General features: G+C 38.1%; 2 protein-coding genes and 1 long non-coding RNA gene across 4 annotated transcripts in view; 1 reads left to right on the top strand and 2 right to left on the bottom strand.

The window, feature by feature from the left end:
- Positions 1-25,206, bottom strand: part of LOC310722588 (uncharacterized protein) — a 478,020-nt gene that overhangs the window by 411,181 nt on the left and 41,633 nt on the right. The gene's annotated exons all lie outside the window — the stretch shown is intronic.
- slc22a16 (solute carrier family 22 member 16) lies at positions 1,357-24,470 on the bottom strand. 2 transcript variants are annotated; one of them, XM_083535101.1, is made up of 10 exons: positions 24,328-24,470; positions 23,527-23,771; positions 21,985-22,458; positions 21,511-21,628; positions 17,139-17,453; positions 14,086-14,320; positions 8,168-8,295; positions 3,849-3,958; positions 2,762-2,861; positions 1,357-2,473 (listed from the first exon to the last, which is right to left on the bottom strand). In XM_083535101.1, the coding sequence occupies exons 2-10, from the start codon at positions 23,562-23,564 to the stop codon at positions 2,297-2,299; spliced, it is 1,695 nt and encodes a 564-aa protein (XP_083391227.1). In that variant the 5' UTR covers positions 23,565-23,771; positions 24,328-24,470; the 3' UTR covers positions 1,357-2,296. The 2 variants fall into 2 exon arrangements, with proteins under 2 accessions (XP_083391227.1, XP_083391226.1); XM_083535100.1 differs by lacking the exon at positions 23,527-23,771 and having other exon boundaries at positions 24,328-24,468.
- Positions 17,462-19,870, top strand: LOC310722640. The gene is made up of 3 exons (XR_014532430.1): positions 17,462-17,780; positions 18,893-19,050; positions 19,224-19,870. It is a non-coding gene; the product is annotated as an uncharacterized lncRNA (long non-coding RNA).

The following is a 25,206-nucleotide window of genomic DNA, read 5'->3' as shown; positions in this document are numbered from 1 at the left end:
GGTAAGCAGCAGGGTTCTTACATTTTTATAAATATCCTACAAATAGAGCTACAAATCAACATTCAGCCACACATTCAAACTTTCAGACCTGTTTGGAAAATATTACTTTGTTGTCCAAATGGCTTGGAAAGGGATTCCTTGAGTATGTGAAGAGAATTAGGTCAGTTCTGGTAGACAGCCACGAGAGAGGTGTGGAAATGTTGTTGGGCAGGTTATTAAATGAATGCTCTATTTACCACAAGGACATGAAAAACTGTTCAGAAAGCAAGATGGCTGCCTTGGGATTTTAGGGGAAATCAGTACAAAGCTAGGAGTATTTAATGGGCGAAAAGTTTGATACTAATAATGTTATTGACCCAGGAAAAAAACATGAGTTTCCAAAAAGGTTTGGCTTTTTCAGTGGGTAAATTCTATTAAGGAGTACTTCTGTCCTCAAACTGGCTAGTATAACAGCTTCCAGTTCGGTGTGTATAATTAAGATTCCATAAACTTAATTATACACACACAAATAGCTGTGGCTTCTAATACTGGAGGAATTCCATAAAAAGTGTTCCAATCACAAAAAGGTACTCTTTATTAACTAAAAGTAAAAGATCTATATATCTAAAAGGAAAGAGAAAAAAAATTGGATGCTGTGTGTCATCATATGTTAGCTGCCAACATGGAGTCGCACTGACATGTTAAACAGAACATGTTGGATGTTCAAATTACGCTGAAATAAGAAAAAAGGGACCAAAAACAGCTCAAAGCTTTCTGGTCACAGAGTAACTGACAATGGTTTGCAGGTACATGATGGACAGCCATATCTGACTTTTTTTCTCATAAACATTGCTTATAATTATAATAATACAATTATCTTATGTAAGAAATCCAAATAATAAGAAATAAGAAAAAAATAAAATTTTTACTAGTCATATGCACATTATAGTACAGTGCAATTCTTTCTTGGCTGATCCCAGTGATGTTAGGAAGCTGTGATCAGCCATGATATAGCACCCTTTGAGTACAGAGGGTTTAGGACCTTACACAAGGGCCCAAAAGCAGCAGCTTCACAATAGTGGGCCTTGAACCACGACCTTCTGATCAGTAATCCAGAGCCTTAACCGCTTGAGCAACCACTTTCCCATGCTAATGTACATTAACACTACTACTATTGCCATTGCATCTGCATTGATACCACAAAAACAAGCACACATTACCTCTATCAGCAAAGCTGTGAGCAGGCCTGTGCAAGAGCTGTGAAATAACCCTGTTTTCTCTTCCTTGTATAGCATTTCATAGCTAAATTGATCACCGTTGTCAGCCCAAATGTTCAAACGACATATAACATAACCATATAATAAAAGACAAACAATAAACAATCCTACAATTCCTGTAATTATATCATCGTATCGAAGAAACACCTGGAAAAGCCAGCAGTACTAAAATACATGTGCATCATTACTACATGGTGTTTAAAATTGAACAAAATGCCAGTGATATTCTTTAAACAAAGGTTCGGGTATGAAAACTGAAGGATGTGCAAACCTTTATGCACCTTAGTCCAGTCACAGACTCTTTGGTCCATCCAGGGCATGTGCAAGGCAGTGAAGTTAAGTTTGTTTGCAGAAAGAAATCGCTTATTGGATTGCACTCTATACACATTCAAAATAAAAAAACCTATTTCACGTACAGTCTTAGTCACATAAATATTTGACTTCACAAAATATCACTTATCTCTCACACAGTCAGTTGACTGTAGACTTTTCAGCTCCAGTGTATGAAACTAGAACAGTGTTGTGCGTAGTCTAATATGAAATATACTTTATACACTTCACTTGTATCTTAAACAATGGGGTTACTTCCCACTTCCTCTTGTAGCACCTACAATAAATACAACAAAAACACACATTGTTCAATTGTAAAAAACAAAACAAAACTGAGCAGCAGATCATCTTACTGAACTCTACAGATTACAGTTTTCTTACATTTTTGGCCACATGTTTCTTTTAGTATTGAAGACAAAGAAAAACGGAAAAAAGAACCTGGACCCTTAAAAAATTACAAAAATCTCAGATTCTTCATGACAGACCAGTCTTGAAGTTTAAACTTCAGAACATGAAGCATTAACTGTGCTTCACACTCCAGTCAACAAGTCCTCCATTTATACTTTTGTTACCACCGTTGATTCTTTTGATGCGTTTTTGTCATCTATTGCTAAAAAAAAAAAAAAAAAATCCCCAAGTCTATATGGAGTTATGGAGAATTGTGCAGCTGGTGATCACAAGCTGTAGAGATTCATTCTGCCTCTTCTGACTCAGGCTTTGTTGTCAGCCGGGTTCATGTGTATATCATTCTCGCTTGTTGTTTTCTTGCTTGTCTTTGTTCCCAGAGCTTCTGCCTCCTCCAATGTGGAGGTGAGTGGTTCCCCCAGTGTCTCTGGCAGGAAGAGGCACAAAACTCCAATAATGAAAGACAGGATACCCACGATGAGCTACATGACAGAAGACAGAAACAAATGTGACGTAAAAAAAATTTTTAAAACAAAAAAAAATTTATTCTTTCTTTAATTTTGCTATATCTAACAAATAGGATTTTTGATATTAGACAGACAGACAACCAGACAGACAGACAGACAGACAGACAGACAGACAGATAGACAGATAGATAGATAGATAGATAGATAGATAGATAGATAGATAGATAGATAGATAGATAGATAGATAGATAGATAGATAGATTTGAACTGGTAGAACTGGTAACAGGTCAGCCTTGTGTTTACCTGAGGCAGGTAGGTCCAGACATCTGCAAGGTAAACACAGAATGGAGCCACAACACTTCCAATACGACATGACATACTACCACTTCCCACTGCAAGTGACCTGCAGACACATAAATACTCCTTTTGTATTTATAATCACATAAAATGTGTATATATATATATATATATATATATATATATATATATATATATATATATATATATATATATATATATATATAGAGAGAGAGAGAGAGAGAGAGAGAGAGAGAGAGAGAGAGAGCATTGCATTTCATATTTAGTCCAAATTTGCTATTATAATTCCCCCCACTCTCCTGGGAAGATTTTGGAGTGTGTTTGTGGATATTTGTGTTCATCAGCCACAAGAGTGTTAGTAAAGTCAGATACCATCCCAAAGGTGTTTGGTTGGGTTGAATTTAGAGCTCTATAGCAGGCCACTCAAGATCTTCCTCTCCAAACTATGTAAACTATGAAGCTCACTTTGTGCACAGGGACCAACAAAGGGTTTGGGTTTCCACATTATTCAAGTGAGCAAAATGTTGTATTATGCCACATCCAAAGACGTAATGTACAATTGTGTGTCTACAGCTTTGTGATAACAGTTTGGAGAAGAACCAGATATGGCAGGAAAGGTCAATTCATGAGTCTATGAAGCTATAAAACAAGACCAGGGGTTCTCTATAACTTTTTAACATTCCTACATTACTTAAGTTCTCAACTGGAATTGCACATGCTGATCCTGGGCATCTGGAACTTAATATTGGCTAGATTATAGAGGAAATGTTCTTGGGGAGTTTGTCATCCCGGTCCTAGGTTTTTTCTTCTTTAAATTGCATTTACATTTGACGAGGGCAACTGATAGATATGTTCTAAGAATTGTTAGATATGTGGCAACCTATATGTTCTGTGCTATGCTAACCTGCTTTTATTCTGAGGTTAGATGTAAATACAGTCCACTGTTAAAAGCGCTAAACAAATAAAAATATGTTCAATTTAATAAACAGTGTGTCATAAGTGTGCCATTTATTGCCAAATTCACTAAAGCTAATATTTGAATACCTTTGGACATACAGAGAACTTTCCTCACCTGATGATTGTTGGATAGAGCTCACACGTGTACAGGTAAATAAGGCCAAATGCGATGGCGATGGCAAACTTCCCCGTCATGCTCAAGATGACAGCCAAAATCTCAAAGTCCTACAGACAAAAGTAACGAAGAAAAGAAAATGAATTTCAGTGCACAGTGGTTGAGAACAACTCGTGAATGACTCCCAGTTTACGCGAGAGTATTCTTGAATCAGGACTAAAGTTCTACCATGACCTTGTGCAGAACAAAGTGTTTAGAGACTATGTGATGTGCACAGTTGTTATGTGTGCTGGAAAATTGATGGGCTTCCGAACCCCAAATGAGGAAAGAACAGCTTGTCCTGGACCTTTAAGTTGTATTGGATAGGGACATTCATTTTTAGACAAAAGTCACTTTTAGAGGAAAAAATGCAGCCATGTCAAATTCTAGCAATTTAACAGTATAAGGACGTTTTAAACCTTTGTGTGTGTGCCTTTTTTTGCATGTATTCGAAATAAAGGGGTCATTTCCGATTACGTAGCATCTCTGGATGGTGTTTCTGTTTCAGCGTGTACGGCTGTCAAAGACCTTGGTGTGATTATTGACTCGAGTCTTTCCTTTGAGGCTCACGTGAATAATATTACCAGGATCGCCTTCTTTCACCTTAGAAATATTGCTAAAATTAGAAATATGATGTTGTTACAGGATGCAGAAAAACTAGTTCATGCTTTTGTTACTTCTGGATTAGACTACTGTAACGCTTTACTGTCTGGGTGTGCGAGTAGGTGCATAAATAAGCTTCAGTTAGTTCAGAATGCAGCAGCAAGAGTCCTCACTAGATCTAGGAAATATGACCACCCCTGTATTAATCAGTCTACACTGGCTCCCAATCAAATCTCGCATTAATTATAAAATACTGCTACTGACGTATAAAGCACTTAACTAGCTCGCACCGCAGTATCTGAGTAAACTTCTGTACCAGTATGATCCTCCATGCCTACTTAGATCAAAAGGTGCAGGCTATCTGTTGGTTCCTCAAATAATGTAGACTACAGCAGGGGGCAGATCTTTCTCTTATAAAGCCCCACAGTTATGGAACAGCCTTCCAATCAGTGTTCGGGACTCAGACACAGTCTCAGTGTTCAAGTCGAGGTTGAAAACATATTTATTCAGTCAAGCCTTTAATCAGTAGATTTTTTCTCAGGTAAAGGCTCAGATCTGGAGGGAACATGGATATAGAGTGTTTGGTGAACTGGGATATTTGTACGCTGTCGTCCCCTCACATTCACACGTTCACTCGGGTTTGTTGACGGTGGTGTGGTGGGTCGTCTCTTATCCCAGAGATCCCTCATGTCTGTGTTACCTTCTGGTTCTCCCTTTTAGTTATGCTGCCATAGCGAGTTTTGCCAGAGTCCAAACTGCACAGTGATGTTAACTTTCATACACCAATAGGGACACTTAATAATCCATATCCTTCTCTTCCTGTCACCCTCTTCTCTCTCTCTCTCTCTCTCTCTCTCTCTCTCTCTCGGTCGAGTTAAACATGCTCCTGAGGCTCCAGTGACCACTGTTCCTGCCCCTCTCCCCTCCGTGGATCTTTACACTTCTGTGCAGCTTGGGACGGTCTCTCATCAACACCTTGGGTGGTTCCATGTAATTCCGGAGTAGAACGGGTGCTTTGAGGATGGATTGGACTGTAGTTAATGTCTGCTACACTGACTCAGGAATACAGTTTGCTTCTGATCATCATCACTGCACCCCGCAACATTGTATATCTGCTTCAAATGGACATTCGGTGCAACCCAGATGAGGATGGGTTCCCTCTTGAGTCTGGTTCCTCTCAAGGTTTCTTCCTTATGCCATCTCGGGGAGTTTTTCCTTGCCACAGTTGCTCATCAGGGACAAACATACTTACAAAGAACATATTTACGTTTAATTACCACATTATCTGTGTAAAGCTGCTTTGAGACAATGTTCATTGTTAAAAGCGCTATAAATAAAAATGAATTGAATTGAATTGAATTGAATTTCAGAGCACAGATGCTGTGCACACTTGCAGATAGTTTTACCAAGTGATCGTTAAATTGCCTTAAGTACTCAATATTCAAACTCATAACCTGACAATGACTGAAAGTAGTAAACAGTTGTGCTATAGCGCACATTTTCATTAGCACAGATACATGACACTCCACAACACTTGATTCAACTCGACCGTCCCCACCCCCTAATGTACAAATGCGCTACCATACACCCACCAAGAACAAGTCTATTTATAAGTGTGACTCAGCAGCAGACATGCAGTAGCCCACAGTTTATATAAAGTTTTAGGCACTGAGTTAAATGTGTTTATGGAAAACGGTCTAATAATTCATATATACAGCAGTGGTAATGGTAAGACTGCTAAAAAATATCTTAATTCAATTTATAATTATTTTTATATTTTAGTTTACCTATAATTAAAAATAGAAATCATTTTAGTATATCTTTAGCATTTTATAGGATTGATCCACAATACAGATGCCGACAAATGTGTTTTAACCGAACATGTTTTTGACACACACTCCAATCACTCACTTGATCAGGGATAATATACTTCTTATGGAATATTACTGAGTTAGCTCAATCCCAATCAGAGTGTTAATGTTTTGACATTATTGCTTTGTTTTTCTTCATTTTTTGCACCTGACAGCAAGTGTTTAAGCTCGAAACTAAATTTGAATGTCAGTACATGTATTTAAACGAAGAAGATTAAGGGGGAGGTGCATTGTGTATAAATACTGAATATTTTTATCTGCAATTGTCAATTTCTACAATTGCTACTATTTGTACTTCCGATAGATGCTAAAGTCTATTTTGTTGCTGTGTACCTGTACTATCCATCCATCCATCCATCCATCCATCTATCTATCTGTCTGTCTGTCTGTCTGTCTGTCTGTCTGTCCGTCCGTCCGTCCGTCCGTCCGTCCGTCCGTCCGTCCGTCCGTCCGTCCGTCCGTCCGTCCGTCCACCTACAGTATATCTGTCTGCCTGCCTGCCTGCCTGCCTGCCTGTCTGTCTGTCTGTCTGTCTGTCTGTCTGTCTGTCTGTCTGTCTGTCTGTCTGTCTGTCTGTCTGTCTGTCTGCAGGATATCTTCCACTCCAATCCATGCAAATCTATCTACTGGCCACTTTGCTAATGATTTTCAGACCATCTCTTACATGTATGACATGTATGCTCTCAAGTTGTTTGTATTTTTACTGGAATAAACTCTATTTTGCATTTTTCCTATCCACGTTTCCACGTCAAGTCTTTATTTTTGAGAAAAATATTTTCCAGGCAATATTGGCCCAGGATTCAGCCCAAGAACAACCAGCTACTGTTGAGGCAAAATTTTCTATAATAACTTCAGTAATAATGTTAGAAGGTCCAACAAATTCATGTGAGCTAAGTGCTTCTAAGAGTATAAAAACATTTCTTGTTGCTTTGATCAAACTGCGAATGCTTTTGTACAATAATGAAATCGATTGGGTACAAGTGTCTCCTGTTTCCTAGATGATCAGTTGTTTATGTTCATGTTGATCAAAATATATTATACTGGTTTCACCTGAATAGTTTTAACCCCCAAAACATCTCAGCATCAGTTCATTGTATTTCATTGAATGCAAAATGGTTAAACCAGTTGTCAGATTCTGTCAAGTGTAAATTTCTATTCAACTTTTTTTTTTGTAAATGTGTTGAATTGATTAATTGTGCAGATAAATTTCTTGAATGTCGCTAATGAAGGCGAGTGAACGGCATCAGATCAACCAATAATCAACCAGTTCTCTAAAAGGTCGAAGGTGAATCTTGTGAACCTTCAATTGGAGCGTGAATACAGACAGAGCAAAATATAAATTCAGAAAATGGATGAACAACTAAAGAAACAAACGAACATTTACAGTACAGTAAAAGTGTGAATCCTCTTGCAATCGATATAAATCAAATATTCAATAAAATAAATGAATTTGTGCTGCAGAAATGTATAGATGCCAAACAGAAAGAAGTCAAATGTTGTGCATTTTCAGTCACTGTGATCCAAACCATAGTTTATATCAAGAAATACTGAAACTGTGCAGCATCATTCTGACAAGACGATTAAACATTTTGATGATTTTGTTTGTGAACAATGACAAAAAGGGACTTTTCTTACTGATGAAAAGTGACTTTTCATAACCCTCACCTGATGATTGTTGGGTACAGCTCATACGTGTACAGGTAAATGAAATGTGAGTTGTTTATTCACCTATGGTTCACACAACTATCCAAAACTCTTAAACCATTATTTCCCCTACTGGGTTTTAAGTAATTGAAATACTTGTACCTGAGGCACTGCTATGATGAGCATACAGGCAACTCCACTCAGCATCAGCGATGGCGCACATGTCATCTTCCTCCCGACCCGGTCCATTGCATAGCAGCCAATTAAATAGGATGGCAGTTCAACAGCACCTGCCAAACACCAGTGTCAGTTTTAATCAGTGGTGAACAAAGTACACAAACCATGTAGAGATACACTAGGTAAAATTGCTCCCTTTAAACTTTCACTTGAGTAAAAGTACAAAGGTATTTGCCATCAAATGTACATGGCTCAACAACAACATTCCCAGCAGTGCTATTGAGCTCGGGGGTCGCAGTGTTTTTTGGGCGGACAGGACGGCAGAGGACTCTGGTAAGTGCAGAGGTGGAGGTCTGGGCATTTATGTTAACAACTCATGGTGCACGGACTCTACTGTTACTGAAAGTCATTGCTCTGTTCATTTAGAGTATTTGATGATTAAGTGCAGATCCTTTTATTTACCGAGAGAATTCTCAGCCTTTGTTGTGACTGCGGTGTACATTCCGCCGGATGCTAATGCTAAGCTAGCTATGGAGGAACTGCATGCAGCTATCAGCAAACAGCAGTCTGCACATCCCAAAGGAGCTATTGTTGTTGCTAGAGATTTCAACCACTCCAACATGAAATCTGTTTTACCAAAATTTCACCACAATGTCTCCTGCTCTACCAGAGGGGACAAAACACTGGACCAGGTATACACAAACATACCTGGGGCATACACAGCCATTCCCCTCCCCCACTTGGGTCAGTCTGATCACCTCTCTTTGTTCATGCTACCCAAATACACACCACTGATCAAATGTGTGAAAACAGCTGTGAGGACAGTAAAAGTATGGCCAGAGGGGGCCATTTCTTCTCTACAGCAACAGTTTCAGGATACTCACTGGAACATGTTTGCCTCACAGGCCACACTGGACTCTCACACGAAAATGGACATTTACACATCATCTGTTTTGGACCATATTAACACATGCATTGACAATGTCACTACTGTCAAACACGTGAAATGCTTTCCTAATCAGAAGCCGTGGATGAACTCTGAAGTCCATCTCCTGTTGAAAACAAGAGATGCTGCCTTTAAATCTGGCAGTGCAGAGGACTACAACAGATCCAGGGCCAACCTGAAAAGAGGCATCAGGATAGCAAAACTCACATTCAAACTCCACATAGAAGAGCACTTCCACAACTCTGACCCCAGACGCATGTGGAAAGGCATCCAGACCATCACATGACTACAAACGCACAGCTCAACCAACCAGCAGTGCCTTCCAACCGGGTGAGCTCAATCACTTTTTTGCTCGTTTTGACCAAAGCACAGGAGATTTCACAACAACCACGGACACTTCTACTGGTTTTTACTGACATTTTCAACCCATCATTGGCCCAAGCCACGGTACCTACATGCCTGAAGACCACTACCATCATACCAGTGCCTAAGCACTGGTGAATGCTGAATGCCTGAATGACTTTCGCCCAGTTGCACTCACCCTTATCGCCATGAAGTGCTTTGAGAAACTGATCCTGAATCACCTCACTGCGGGCCTACCACCTACACTGGACCCATACCAGTTTGCCTATCGCCCGAACAGGTCAACAGAGGATGCAGTTTCCACAGCTCTTCATTCAGCCCTCACCCACCAGGATAAAAGCAACACATACATCTGAATGCTGTTCATTGACTTTAGCTCTGCATTCAATACAGTCCTTCCCACTGTGCTGATCACTAAGCTCAGTGAACTGGGTATCTGCACCTCCACTTTCAGATGGATTCTGGACTTTCTCACCAACAGACCTCAATCTGTCAAGTTGGGAAACCAGGTATCCTCTACCCTGATTCTGAACACTGTGTTCTGAGCCCACTGCTCTACTCCCTGTTTACCCACGATTGTGCTCCTCTGTATAACTCCAACATCTTCATCAAGTATGCAGATGACACCATTGTGGTCGGCCAGATTGACAACAATGACGAATCGGCCTACAGGGGAGAGATCCATAATCTAGCAGCGTAGTGTGCCACCAACAACCTGACTCTCAACGCCACGAAGACCGAAAAGCTCATTGTGGACTTTCGGAAATCCAACAGCAGGAGACATCTACCTGTCAACCTTAATGGAACTTAGTCTCCAGCTTTAAGTTCCTGGGAGTTCACATGTCTGAGGATCTGACATGGCAGCAGAATACTTTAGCCCTGGTTAAAAAAAGTACAACAGCGCCTGTACTTCTTGAGAAGTCTCAAGAAATCTCATCTGTCCCTTGGGATTTTAACAAGCTTCTACCGCTGCATCATTGAGAGCATCCTGACCAACTCCATCACTGTATGGTACAGAGGCTCTACTGTGAGTGAACGAAAAGCCCTGCAAAGGGTGGTCAAAACCACCCAACGCATCACTGGCACCCAACTACCTGCCATTGAACACCTTCACCACAGCAGATGTCTGCGCAGAGCTCACAACATTATTAAAGACTCTTCACATCCCAGTCATAAACTGTTTAACCTCCTTCCATCACGAAGGAGATACAGGAACTTGCGCACCAGAACCAGCAGGTTCAGGGAAAGCTTTTTTCCATCCACCATCACACTACTGAACTCTACACTACACCGCTAATCACTACACAAAACAAAACACTCTATATAACCTCTGTACTATACATGTACATATTACATACTTTTCTATTACTGATTACATCTGCACTATTTTTATCTATGTATCTTTATATCATTACTGTACATTCTGCCCAACATTTCATTCATTTGTGTATATATATATACAGTATATACGGTATTTATATATAGTAGACTGTTTATTCGACTTGCTAACTTCGAATTACTCTTCAATGCCATAGTCTTAACCATTCCTGTACTTCTTAATAATGTCCACACATCTCTGCACTGCTACTGCCTTTATATTTATTCACTTTAAATATGTTTACATATTTATCACTTTATCACTTGCTGTAAATATGCCATATATTTATCTGCACTTTTGCACGATTGCTACATTTTGCACTTCTGGTAGATGCCAAACTGCATTTCGTTGCTGTGTACCTGTACAATGCAATGACAATAAGACTCTTTACTTAATCAACTTAGTTTATGTGAAAAGACTTGAATGTTACTCTTAACACAACAATCTATTAATAGAATGATATTAATGAATTAAACACTGATTGATATCTATTCAAATTATCATGAACCCAAAACCTTCTTTTCACCTACTTAAAAAAAAAATCATGCAAATGTTTTGTGGCAAGTTAGATTCAGGAGTTTCTTCCATCAAAATGTTCTGTTTGCTGTTAAAATTACGTTGAACTTTATGTAAAAAAATAAGTTTAAAACAGAGCGCATGTTCGACTCTGATTGGTGGCTTGCTGCATTCCACCAATCAGATAAATAAAAAGGATGATTTTGCAAAATGTAGTTGAGTAAAAAGGAAGATATTTGACTTTGTAAAAGTAAAAGTCTCCCCAAATAAAAGTACTTCAGAAAAGTACAGATACCTGAAAAAGCTACTTAAATACAACTAATTACATTTACTTTGTTATTGATTTGAATGCAGGGATTTTCATGGTTCTTAGATTGTTTACTTTTAGGGACTATGAAGTTATTCAGCCCATGGGAGATAAACAATGTGTATCATCTCCGGCTTAAATTTAAAAATGGTATTTAGTTTAAAATAAACAATTATTTTATTTGTTTATTGGTTTGTATCAATCTTTTTTTTTTAATGACTAATTCAGCTGATACGTATCTATGATAAATAAATCACAGATGTTGAATCACGGACCCAGTACATTATTTATAGAACCTATACTAACTTTCCTTCCCTGTAGAGAAGCAAAGCTTGTCATGTTACCCAGAAACTGGAAAGTGTAAAGTTCTCTGTGCAGTGACTCAGTAATTAAAAGCGCAAACATTCATTTTTTATTAGTCTTATGCAGCTGTTACTATAAAACCACTAACATTTGATTATGATATTTATATTTATAACACATTCTACCTGCGAGTTTCAGAAAATGAATGAAAACTTTGTCATTTTGAGAATTGAGATACACTGAAAGACTAAAGTTTGTGGACACCTGAGCATAAGGTTGCTACGTTCCTTTTAAACATCCTATTCCACATTTAGTCCCCATTTGCACTTATATTAACCTTCACTCTTCTAGCAAGATGTTCCAAAAGATGTTGGAGTGTGCTTGTGGAGATTTGTGCTCATTCACTTACAAGGGTGTTAGTAAAAGTCAGGTGCTGATGTATGTGAGGAAGTGAGGAGTCAGCAGGCAGTGTTTGAATTCATCCCAAGGGTGTTCAATAGGGTTGAGGTCAGAGCTCTATAGCAGGAGATCTTCCACTCCAAACTATGTAAAGCATATCTTGTCATGTCAAGCACAGCCTTCCGATCAGTGTTCGGAACTCAGACACAGTCTCAGTGTTCAAGTCTTTTATCAGGAGATTTTTCTTAGGTAAAGGAGGGGATCTGGAGGGGATCTTTTCTGGAATATTTGTATGCTGTCGTCCCCTCACTCTCACACCATGTTTGTTGACGGTGGTGTGGTGGGTCGTCTCTTATCCCAGAGATCCCTCATGTTGGTCATGATCCCTCATTAACTTCTGGTTCTCCCATTTAGCTATTCTGCCATAGTGAGTCTTGCCGGAGTCTCCAACACAGAGCTTGTCAACATTCTTCTCAATAATCTCCATGAAAGTAAAAAACAAGATGATATATACAGTGGAACCCGGTTATGTCGATGTCCTAGGGGGTCGCCAAAAAGCATCGAGGTAACCAATGATCGAGATAAACGAAAATCAAAATGGCGGCAGTATATTAACGTGCTTGAAATGTCTTTATGTACATGATGTGCGTTAATAAATGAGAATGTACATGCACGTGTTTTTGAAGGGTTTGTTTTACACAACAGCGTTGCCGCGATTTGTTTGATGAAGGCATGCTATAAATACATACAGTACATGTTTATCTGTCAGGACTCCACCTGCCACGCCCCCTTCAGCCCCCTTCAGCGTGTCAGGTGTTTTCTCGGCCGCTTTCTCTGAAGCTCCCGGCTTCAATCACGCACATATGGTGCTCGTTTAGCATCATCACCAGCTCCTATTTAAACTACCACACTCTCACTGTCCGTTATTGTTGGTATATGTTGGTTCACGGCGGTCGTTGTTATCGCTCATGCGTATCCCGGTACGTGTCTTCCCACCGGCACTCTCTCAACGGCTGCTCTTTTCTTCCCAAAGCCGCGCCGCGCCCCTACTAACACTAAAAACACTAGCACTAACTAACAGCAGAGATTCACCAGTATACAATACAACACCTGGAGCAGCTGTAAGGGTTGATTTTTCCGGCACTTCCGCGAGTTCTTCTGCGGCTGCATCGAAATAACCGACGTTAAATGGCACATTTTTCGCCCCTTGTGCTCGAGATATCAGGGTTCGGCGACATAAAAAAGTCGACATAACCGATAAAAAATGCTTAGAAAAAGCGAGAATTTGGCGGTTCCACTTCAAAAACGTCGACTTAATAGGGTTGTCGAGGTAACCGAGGTCGAGATAACCGGGTTCCACTGTGTGTGTGTATATATATATATATATATCACATCTTGTTTTTTACTTTCATGGAGATTATTGAGAAGAATGTTTTTAGATTTTGAAGTTTTTGTTTCTCCTGTTGCTCTTGTTGTTTTCTAACTCACATGAATTTAATTTCCTTTATATAAAAATAACTATTCAAATAAATTCATTTTAGTATATAAATAAAAATATGTAAAAGCCTACTGTAAAATGCATATACAAGTAAATACATTCCTATATGCCACACACACACACACACACACACACACACACACACACACACACACACACACACACACACACACACACACACACACACAATTACCAGCCACGAAGAGGTTGATGTACTGGTTTCCTCCCAGGTTGACAGAGCCCAGACTGAACACATAGTAACCCAGCGAGCCGATAAACCAGATTGCCCAACATGTGGCACTGCGTCCTACCATCTTCCAGCTACCAAACATGTTCAGGATGCTCAGCTTCTTCTCCGGTTCCACCAGCTTGCTGTCATTTTGCTGCCTGTCCTTCAGAAGTGCATTTTCCTCTATTAGCTCTAACACCTGCAACACAGGGAGAATGCATAATGAAGGAAATACAGGACCATATGCACCAGAATCAGCAGGTTCATGGCCATTTTTCCATCCACCATCACCCTACTGAACTCTACTCTACATTGCTAGGACACTGATAGCTCGCTGATGCTTTACTGCTACTACTGTCAGTAATCATCCTGCAGTTTTGCTCCACTCTGTAAATTCTATATATTTACTGGACATTTATTTTGGCATATAATAGTGTATTCATTGTAAATGTATTAGGGATGTGCACATTAATAACTAAGGATGAGGCATAACTGAGCCAACAATACGATGTAACTAAACAGATGACTTTAGGAGAGCACAGAGTGGCCAATCTCCACTGATCATCAAAGGATCTCCCCAGCAGCACGTTCTACTTCCTGAGAAGGCTGAGGAAAGCTCATCCCCCCCCCCCCCCCATCCTAATTATGTTCTACAGAGGGACCATTAAGATCATCCTAAACCGCAGCATCACTGCCTGGTTTTGGGAACTGCACCATCTCGGATCGCAAGACCCTACAGAGGATTGTGAGGACGGCCGAGAAGATCAGTGGAGTCTCTCTCCCCTCTATCACGGACATTTACACCACACGCTGCATTTACAAAGCCAAACACTCTTCACTTTTCAAACATTCGGGCCGTCACATCCAGACTGTGCAACTGCAACAGTTTTTCTCCTCAAGCCATCAGGCTTCTGAACACAGAACTGAGCTGTACAAAACTCACAAACACACACACTCACTCAACTGTGTGTTACTGAACTGTTACAACCTGAACTCAACACACACTCATTACTCAACGCACTTTACTTCATACACATCAATGCCTACATATTATATTATATTATATTATATTATATTATATTATATTATATTATATTATATTATATTATATTATATTATATTATATTATATTATATTTTTATTTATTTAATTTTAATATATTATATTTTTATTTATTTAATTATATTATATTATATTATATTTTTATTTATTTAATTTTATTATATTATATTATATTATATTATATTATATTATATTATATTATATTATATTATATTATATTATATTTTTATTTATTTAATTTTATTATATTATATTTTTATTTATTTAATTATATTATATTATATTATATTTTTATTTTATTATATTATAATTATATTATATTATTATTTATTTAATTATATTATATTATATTATATTTTTATTTAATTAATTATATTATATTATATTATATTATATTATATTATATTATATTATATTATATTATATTATATTATATTATATTGTATTATATAATATTTTTATTTAATTATATTATATTATATTATATTATATTATATTATATTATATTATATTATATTATATTATATTATATATCTCTTTTGCACTTTGTACTGTATATTATACAGTAGGTTTACTGGTCGGTGCTATTTTGTGTTTTGTGAATTTGTCCCCCACAGTCTTGTGTTGTCTGTCTCCACTGTCTTTGTATTGACACGCCTCCGTCTCTGTAGTGTTGTGATACCTCATTCACGTAGCAGCAGCTGTGATAAGAGAAAGCGCTTGGGAGACTAGTGAGGAGAAATCGATCTAAGTTTCAAATATAGGTCACAAATTATTGGTCACTTTCTAAATAATAAAAAATATAGTATATTATTATTATATACTATATTTTTTATTATTTAGAAAGTGACCAATAATTTGTGACCTAAATTTGAAACTTAGATCGATTTCTCCTCACTAGTCTAAGCAGGCCCCCGTCTTCGACTGCTGCCCAATCCTCACAGCACCGTCCCTTACGGTCCCTCCTGCAGGTGGTGAGCCCACGGGAAGTAATAATAATATATACTAATTATAATAAATAATATATATCTAAAATGGATCACCAGGTTTTTAGAGTCCATGCCAACTCCTATGCATGCTGTCATTAAAGCAAAAAGGAGACAAACCAAATACTAAAAATCGTTTTTTCACACAAATTGTTATAGAGGTCCAAAACACCCCCATGTTTGTTGTGTTTTCATTCAAACAAAAATGTACAGTGTATTACATTTGGCTTCTACAAATGTATTTGGGAATTTTTTTTCATACTGATTTAACCTCAATGTTACTTGTACAAATATGAGTGTATTTGTTTTTAAATTTTTCAGTAAGTAAGTCTATAAACAGGAACCCTAGATGTCAGAATAAGAACATTCATGCTATCTAGTAAACAAGTGAAAAAACAGCTGTCAGACTCAGAGGGCACTGAATACTGCCACCAGTCTGTGGTAAAGTGATAGTGCTGGCTCTACTCCAAGAGGTTTACCTTACTGTTATCAGTTTTAGCTTTGAGTGACCCAGTGAGGCAACATCCTCATATTCATATCATTTAACAGCTGATCTAACAGCTGATTAAGTTACCATGTGAAGAGAGGAGTTACTGATCGGAAGGTTAGGGGTTTGAGCCCCAGTATTGCCAAGCTGCCACACTTGGGGACCTTGAGCAATACCCTTAACCCTCTGTGCTCCAGGGTGCTGTACAATGCTGACCTGCGGTCTGACCCCAGCTTTCCTAACATTGCTGAGATATGTAAAGAAAGAATTTGTCAGTGTGGTGTAATGTATATGTGACAAGTAAATGCATCTACTCTAAAAAGGAGTTCAGGTTAATTTTATACTGGGAGCATGAGGCAGAAACACACACTAAGATGTCAATCAATCACTTGGCATTGCTCAAACACACACAGACTCACAGTATGAGGTCTATATGCAGATATTAATTAGGGTTTAAGGGAATTATGCAGCTGTATCAGTACCTTCAGTCGGGGCTCCAGTCCGTTCCATTGAGCCATGGTATTCAGTAGCTGCTGCATTTCCTGGTGTCGTCCTTTGGCCATCAGAAAGAATGGTGTCTCGGGGAACGTCCAGCAGTACAGCAGAAAAGGTGAGGTGCTAAGGGTTAGGATGATCTGGTAACGCCACCAGACTCGGACGAGGTAACCCACCAGGGCTACTACCATGACGCCGATCGCGAATGCTGCATGCACGTGCATAGATGTCCACGTCCGAACTTTGCTGCCTGTGAACTCGGTAACGTACACAAACACCACGACAAGATATCCGCTTGACACCTGCCAACAGAGAGGGAAATAATAGTGGGAAAGATGATGGCAACTCTCTAAATATGATAAAGTACATAAGTAAAACGATCTTTCGTTGATTTTGGTGGAACTGTTTGCATGTAGACTTTAGTTCAAAACTCCATTGGAGTGATATCGAGTTTAATTGTAGCAATGTTTGCGAAAAATCGTGACTCTGCAGGGGTAAATAGAAATAAAGTATCCAGATAATGGAGTGAATAATGCATGCATATATACAGAACAGCATGCCTAGTGACAGCATTCACACACAAACATCAAAAGAAATGGCTTAACAAATCCAGAATGTGGAATTTTTATGTTGCTCAATGAACCAGTCATAAAACTGAAGTGAATATTGGGTTAATAACATAATTGAATCTAAATCAACATCGGTTTAGATTATTATAGATATCCAGGTTCATTCAGGTGCTGTTCAGAAGTGATATAAAGGATTTGAGCAAATGTACTTCATTACTGTTCTTAAGTATTTTTTTGGCTACATTCTAGTTTTACTGGGAATCAAAGATATAAACAACAATTAATTTCTATTTAACTCAATGATCCAATACATGTACTTTTTACTTCACTTTATTTTAATTGACAATGAAAGCTACCAATTACATTTTGCACCTCTGTTGGGGACGTCGTTAAGACTCAACACTCCCCTACTCATATCTGCTGCCTGATTTTTTAGCACTGATGGCCTCATTTTCAGTCAAAAAAAAAGCTCAAATAAATTTTTTAAGGTGAATAAAAATATTTTCCTCTTTGAGACAGAGAGCTGCATTAAATCACAGTCAGTTCTGAATATTTGGTTTTACTTTATCTAAGATTATTGACTTTAATTTGATTTGTCCTTTGAATACAAATTGTTCTTCATCTCCTTTGAGACATAATACTACAAATGTATTTGTTAATTGAAAATCCTTTTTAGACAGGGTGCTTTACTAATACTTTACTTTGAGTATTTTTTGAGCGATTTATTTAATCTTGGTTTCATTCTGGCGTGTTGAAGAGGCTGCTGTGTTGTTGGTTTATGCAGTGTTGAGGTGTACAGTTTTATTTGTGTTTTAATATAAAACCTCACAAATCAACTCTTTTTGCGTTTAGGATTAGTGCATTTTTGAGCCTATGTTCAATATTTAATATGCTGTTTAAATCAGATCTTCAAATACTTTGCAGTTTTGCATACTATTATTCAAGTATGATTTTCAGGTACACATTACACCTCTGCTGTTCGGACAACATCTGTGATGCTGTTTCATAGTTAACACAACAATTACACATGTAGATAACAGTAAATAGGTGGTTAGGTTACTTGTTATCAGAGCGCTTGTGCTTGCATTCAGAAATCTGTCATGAAGATGAACCTTAATGCAGTGTTGCTTTTCCAGTAGCATTTACTGCACCTGTTAATTCAAATGGACAAGAAGCAAACGTCCATGTCTTCTTTGTTAAATTTAAATAAATTCAATTTAATTCCATTTTTTTTTTTTTTGTAGAGTACTTTTACAAATGGACATTGACTCAAAGCAGTTTTACAGAGATAGGGAGGTTATAAAGTTGTATAAAAGAGTGTATACATTTAGTTTCTATAAGTTTGCTCCTTATATTTATAGGTTTAAAGTTATTAAGTTCATATATTTAAGTTTTTCTCTGGCGGGTGATGGTGGTTCGGATTTGGATTGTAGTTAATGTCAACAGTCTGCTACACTGACTCAGGGCTACAGTTCGCTTCTGATCACCATCACTGAGAATGAGGTTCCCTCTTGAGTCTGGTTCCTCTCAAGGTTTCTTATGCCATCTCAGGGAGTTTTTTCTTCACCACAGTTGCCACCAGCTCACTCATCAGGGGCAAACTTACACTTATAAAGAACATCTTATACATTGTTATCACCACATTATCTGTGTAAAGCTGCTTTGAGACAATGTTCATTGTTAAAAGCGCTATACAAATAAAAATTTATTGAATTGAATTGGTTAACTAAGATCATACCTGAGTTATAATACTATTTTATTGTTAAAATTGTGTCTAGTCTTATAGACCTTTGGTTCATACTGATTTAAATTAAAGGTTGGGTTAGGGTTAGGATTAGGGTTAGGGTTAGCATTTGCTGTGCTGTTTTTGTTATGAGCTCCTATTCTATTTGTGACTAAACATTACCACTACTGAGCAAACATCACAAATTTCGAATCTTTCCAAAGTTTTAATTTGATTACATAATAAAATTCATTAATTACTTTACAATTTTTATTATGTTCATTATTAACAATGGACATTGCTCAAAGCAGCTTTATAGAGATAAAGTGGTTATAAAAGTATAAGTTCCTTATAATTGCAGGTTTATCCCTAATGATTGAGCCAGATTTGAATGTGGCAAGGAAAAACTCGCTGAGACTGCATGAGGAAGAAACCAGACTCAAAAAGGAACCCATCCTTATCTGGGTGACACTGAATGTCCATTATTACAGTTCCATTATTTTTAAGATGTGCAGTGAAAAGCAATTAAATGCATCCCGAGGCCCTGAACCATTCTAGAAGACTGTTGATGTTTATGGATATTTAGGCTGTACTTATTCTAGCTCTCCTAGTTTTACTATAGGTCTTGTCATAGGGTTTTGTGGTGAAGCACAGCATGTTTTTTGTCTCAAAAGTTCTGGCTGCACTGACTGCTACCATGTTTTTCAATTTTAGATAAGGATACAGAAAATGGGCTTTTTTCCTGTAAGTCTATAAAAAGTCTTAGGTACAAAAGATTCATGTCAATACAAACAAGTTCAAAAAAGATTGCAGCATTCCAAATGTTTTCTCATCCAAATGCTGATGTCTTTGTTGAAACAAATTATTTTTTCTGGTACATGCATTTCCTAAATATGAAATTAGAAAAAGATTTGAATATTGGCCTTTAAAGTAATATTGTTCGTATTTTTACTTCAAGGAAAAACATGGTCTAGTATTTGGTGATTTTTGAGACATGCATGTTTCTTTTGTGTATCAGGCAAAAGGCAAAAAAAAAGAAAACTGGACAGTGGATGACTCAAACACGTATTTCTTTAACAATATTGAGTCCAAATGTGACATTTCTGGCTCTGAAAAAACTTAAGATGGAGTACAGGAGAGAAGATGTTAGCATACTGCTTCACCCCCATAGTCAAACATGAAGGTGGAAGCTTAATGGGTTAATGGCTGGATCCTGGACTTGCTGACTGGGAGACCTCAGTCAGTCCGGATCGGGAACAGCATCTCTGATCACTACCACACTGAGCACTGAGCACTGAGCCTCTACTTCTTGAGAAGGCTGAGGAAAGCTTATCTCCCTCCCCCATCCTAACTATGTTCTACAGAGGGACCATCGAGCTCATCCTGAGCAGCTGCATCACTGCCTGGTTTGGGAACTGCACCGTCCCGGATCGCAAGACCCTACAGAGGATTGTGAGGATGGCAGAAGATCAGTGGAGTCTCTCTCCCCTCTATCACGGACATTTACACCACATGCTGCATCCGCAAAGCCAACAACATTGTGGACGACCACACACACTTTTCACTCTTCTACCATCAGGGAAAAGGTTCCGAAGCATTCCGGCCTCACATCCAGACTGTTTTTGTACATTCATTGACTGCTGTTTTGTCTCTGTTTACATTTAGTTGTTTTTTTTTCACAAGTGCACTCCTGTATCCACTGTTTTGTGTTGTCTTTTGCACTGTCTTGTCTTACACTGTTTGCACCAGGATGTGGCGGGGACACTTACTAATCCTTAGCGCTTTTGGGTTCTGGAGGAATGTTGTCACATTTCACTGTGTTCTGCGTCAGCTATATATGGTTTAAATGATTCTTGACTCTTAAAGGCTTGGGTTTGTTTTGAAGCAGAGAAGGTTGGAATACTGAACCAACATGTCTACCATGCAATTCAGTCTGCGGTGCGGCTAATTGGAACCGACTTCACCGTACAACAAGACAATGAGCCGAAGTGTCCCTCCAAACACGTCTCATATACGATAAAAGACTAAGTATTTCCACATTTTTGATTAGCACTGTTAGAATCTTACCATAGCAAGCAGAAAGCGCATCAATATGAAAATGTAATAGTTTCCTGTAAATGCCACAGTGATGCCAAATGCAAACTGGCACACACTCGTGGCCATCAGAATGGGGCGTCTGCCGATTCTGGAGAAAGATGAAGAAAGAAGAGACTTATGTTATTATTTCCAGCACATGCTGACAAGGAACATTTTGAGGCAACTAAAACCTGTTAAAAACATTACACATATTTGTTCCGGCTTTAGTGATTTGTATTCTCGGAATATTGGATATACACCCTGGATGGAACATACACACTCTCGGTGCAATTCACCTACTCTAGTTGGTAACAAGAGGTTTGAATCATGGTTCCTGGAGCTGTCAGGTGGGGATGCTACTAATTGTATTGCCATCACCCAAAACGTAGTGTAATATTTGTTTATTAATTATTACCTGAAACACCACAAATATATGTATATATGAATGGACATATTTGTGCATACCTATCAGCCATGTCTCCAAACAGCAGTGCCCCAATCAAGACTCCCATCATAAAGGTGGGCTGTGTAATCTTGGCAAGCCATTCCTTCTCACACACCAGGTCCCATTCTGTGACAATGCTCTGCTCTACCTGGCTATGATCAAACACATATCCCCTGCATGACTCCACAGATTTATTGCCAACAAACTCATACTGAAAGTCTTGTGTAAAGTGGCGCAGCATTTTGCGACACGGTCCAAGTTCCCACTGCTCTCCGTTAGCTGTCCGGACCACCACTGGCCCGTTTCCAGGAGTGTAAAATGGCCAGATCTCCTCCAGTGAGTTTGCTGAGTGGTTCTTGTAGAGAGCATTGGTGATGTTCAATGGAGCATTGCAAAGAAACTTTGGTGTGTCCACTAAGAAAACAGACGCCAGGTAGTGAATCCCACAAGAAATGGCTTGGAAAACTGCAGCAAAGTAGAGACAGGCCTGAAACCTAATGAAAGAGGAAGGAAATCAGGTAATCACACTTTAACAAAAATGCAGTTGGACCTAAAAAGTACTGAAAATCCATTTTATGATATTGAAAAATCCACTATATTTTGAACAAGGATAATATGGTTATTTATATAAACACAATACACGTTCTGAAAATGTACAACTAAAATGCAATTTTAAGCTAAATTTACAGTAGTAAACTGGTAAAAATATAGACTCTACAGAGATGGACAGAGGAGGAGCAAGGTAAAAAAAATGCTACAGATATGGCCTCTAAGATATGGCCTCCTGACACAGCAATGCCAATGACCTAAGAACAAGGTTCCCTCCAGCACTGCTATTTGCACAACAGCAATTGCAATTGAATGACAGCACTCAAGGCCACATCAAGCAACTATAAAAATAACTCTAATGCTGCATTCACATTGAAGGGCAAGTAGCCCATATGACTGTTTTTTTCATGTGGCACAGATGTGTTTTATTCAGAACAATCAAACTGAATTTAACATTTTCTATGTAGTACCGTAGAACTCTCACCATCTTGACCAGAGTACTAGTGGATCTTGTGCCTCCCCTAAAAGCATGAGGTGGGCTAGGATCCACCAGGGGCAATTAATCTTAGTCAGGCCACCCACTGACATGGTATTGAAAGAAGGAAACAGGAGAACTTGGAGGCAAACCTGAGCTCAGGATTAAACCATGACTACCGGAAATGTGAAGCAGCACTGCACATACTGATATGTGTTGATGTGACCACAGTCTGAATGAGATTTCTGTATGTATGCCCACTCATCACAGCAGCACAGCATTTTCATCTTTCCATAGTAAACATCAACTCAAAACGCCCTACTAAAAGTTCTTTATTGCACAATTATTGCCAGTTTACAGTTTTTTTTCTGAACTCTTGCTGATAAGAAACAATTCTAAAGTCTAAAACTTTTCCTCAAAAGGATGTAAGATTGCACAATTGAACTTGGCACTAGGAGGAACACTGCATAACATTGGTGGACAGCTGACCATCACACACATATGTGCTTGATGAACATCTCATTAGAGATTTTGTTACCTCTTCACTAATAATAATCTCCTGGGATGGATTTCCATCAGGGTTTGGAGTGTAGCTGTGAGGATTTGTGATGAGTCAGCTCATCCGAGGAGATCTGAAGTGCAATCGGTGTTCCAGTTAAGTTTAAAGATGTCATGGTTTAGAGCAGGACATTGAAGTTCTTCCAAACTCAAGATTCATCAATAGCTCTTATATCACCATGTCCTCGTGAAGCTTGCTTAGTACACAGTAATGCTGAAACACGTCTAAACAAGTGAAAGGAAGTTTTAATGCTGCAGGACATTCTATATGACTGTGTGTTTTTTGTGGAAGAACCACATATGGGTGTGATGGACAGGTGTCCACAAACTCGAGGATATATAGTGCACATCCTGGACATAAAAATGTCTAAAATATAATCAACATGTATCAGATGACAACATGTATTAAGACATATCTTAATATAGATCACTGCTTATTTACTATGGATTTATTATATTTCTGAATTTATATTCTGATGTCTAGAATGTCTAACACTTCATTTTAGGCATAAGAGTTGAATTTGCTCAAATGTGTCTACATTGGATGTGTCAGGTTGTTGTTTTTTTCCAAGCTGAATAAAGGACTCCTTTGAGTGTCACAACACTGCACAACACTGCACAACAATGCACAATGACACACACAATTATACTATATATATATATATATATATATATATATATATATATATATATATATATATATATATATATATATATATATATATATATATATATATATGACAATTATGACAAATAAACAAACAACTCAAACCAAATCTACCTTTTAAAGTGGCCGAGTTCGTCAAACAGGCGCTCCACACCGGTTTTCATGTTGATGTTGTGTGGGGTTCTTGGAGCTTGTGCCCATGCAGTCACTACTCGTCTGTCAATGTTGTCTACCAGAGTCCAGCCCAGCTCAGAGGGGGCGGTTACTGCAGGGAAATTTCCACTCTGGTCACCAAATGAAATTGGAGAGGACACCACCTCACATTTCCATGCTCGAGTGTGAGTGTGTTATAATTAATGATTAACTTCTTTCATATGATCCAATCCAGAGTAATGGGATCTGGTATTTTTCTATAGAACAGGGATGTAGGTGGAGGGGGGTGCAGAGGGTTTCAAGATTCCTTTACCTCAGGGTCAAATCCATGTGCGTCTTTTACAAAATGTAACACAGGGTAGTGTCGGAGTCACTAATTAATTGATTTATTTATTTTTTTGTACAGAAAAATAGAATGTTTTTACTTTAATTGTTGAACTAACAGATTATTGTTAATTAGCTCCTGACTAGCAATACAAATGTTCCTTTCCTTCTAACTCTGTGATACAAACTAGTATTGTGTACAGATTATGCACTATTGTAGATCATTATTATGTATAATTGCCTGTTTTCCTTTAACAGCGAGTGGTTAGATTTTAAAAACGCCTTCAAACCCTGCTGAAGCTCTGTTCTGTTCAATTCAATTCAATTCAATTCAATTCAATTCAATTCAATTCATTTATAACATAACAATTTTAAAAATTAACATTGTCCCAAAGCAGCTTTACAAATATTTTATGAAACTGTAATTTATAAGTTTAGGGCCTTATAAGTTCCTAATAAGTTTATCCCTAGTGAGTGAGCCAGTGATGGCAAGAAAAACCTCATGTGCTGTAAAGA

Source organism: Silurus aristotelis (assembly GCF_946808225.1).
Source record: "Silurus aristotelis genome assembly, chromosome: 29".
Classification (NCBI taxonomy): domain Eukaryota; kingdom Metazoa; phylum Chordata; class Actinopteri; order Siluriformes; family Siluridae; genus Silurus; species Silurus aristotelis.
This window is presented reverse-complemented; position numbering and strand designations above follow the sequence as displayed.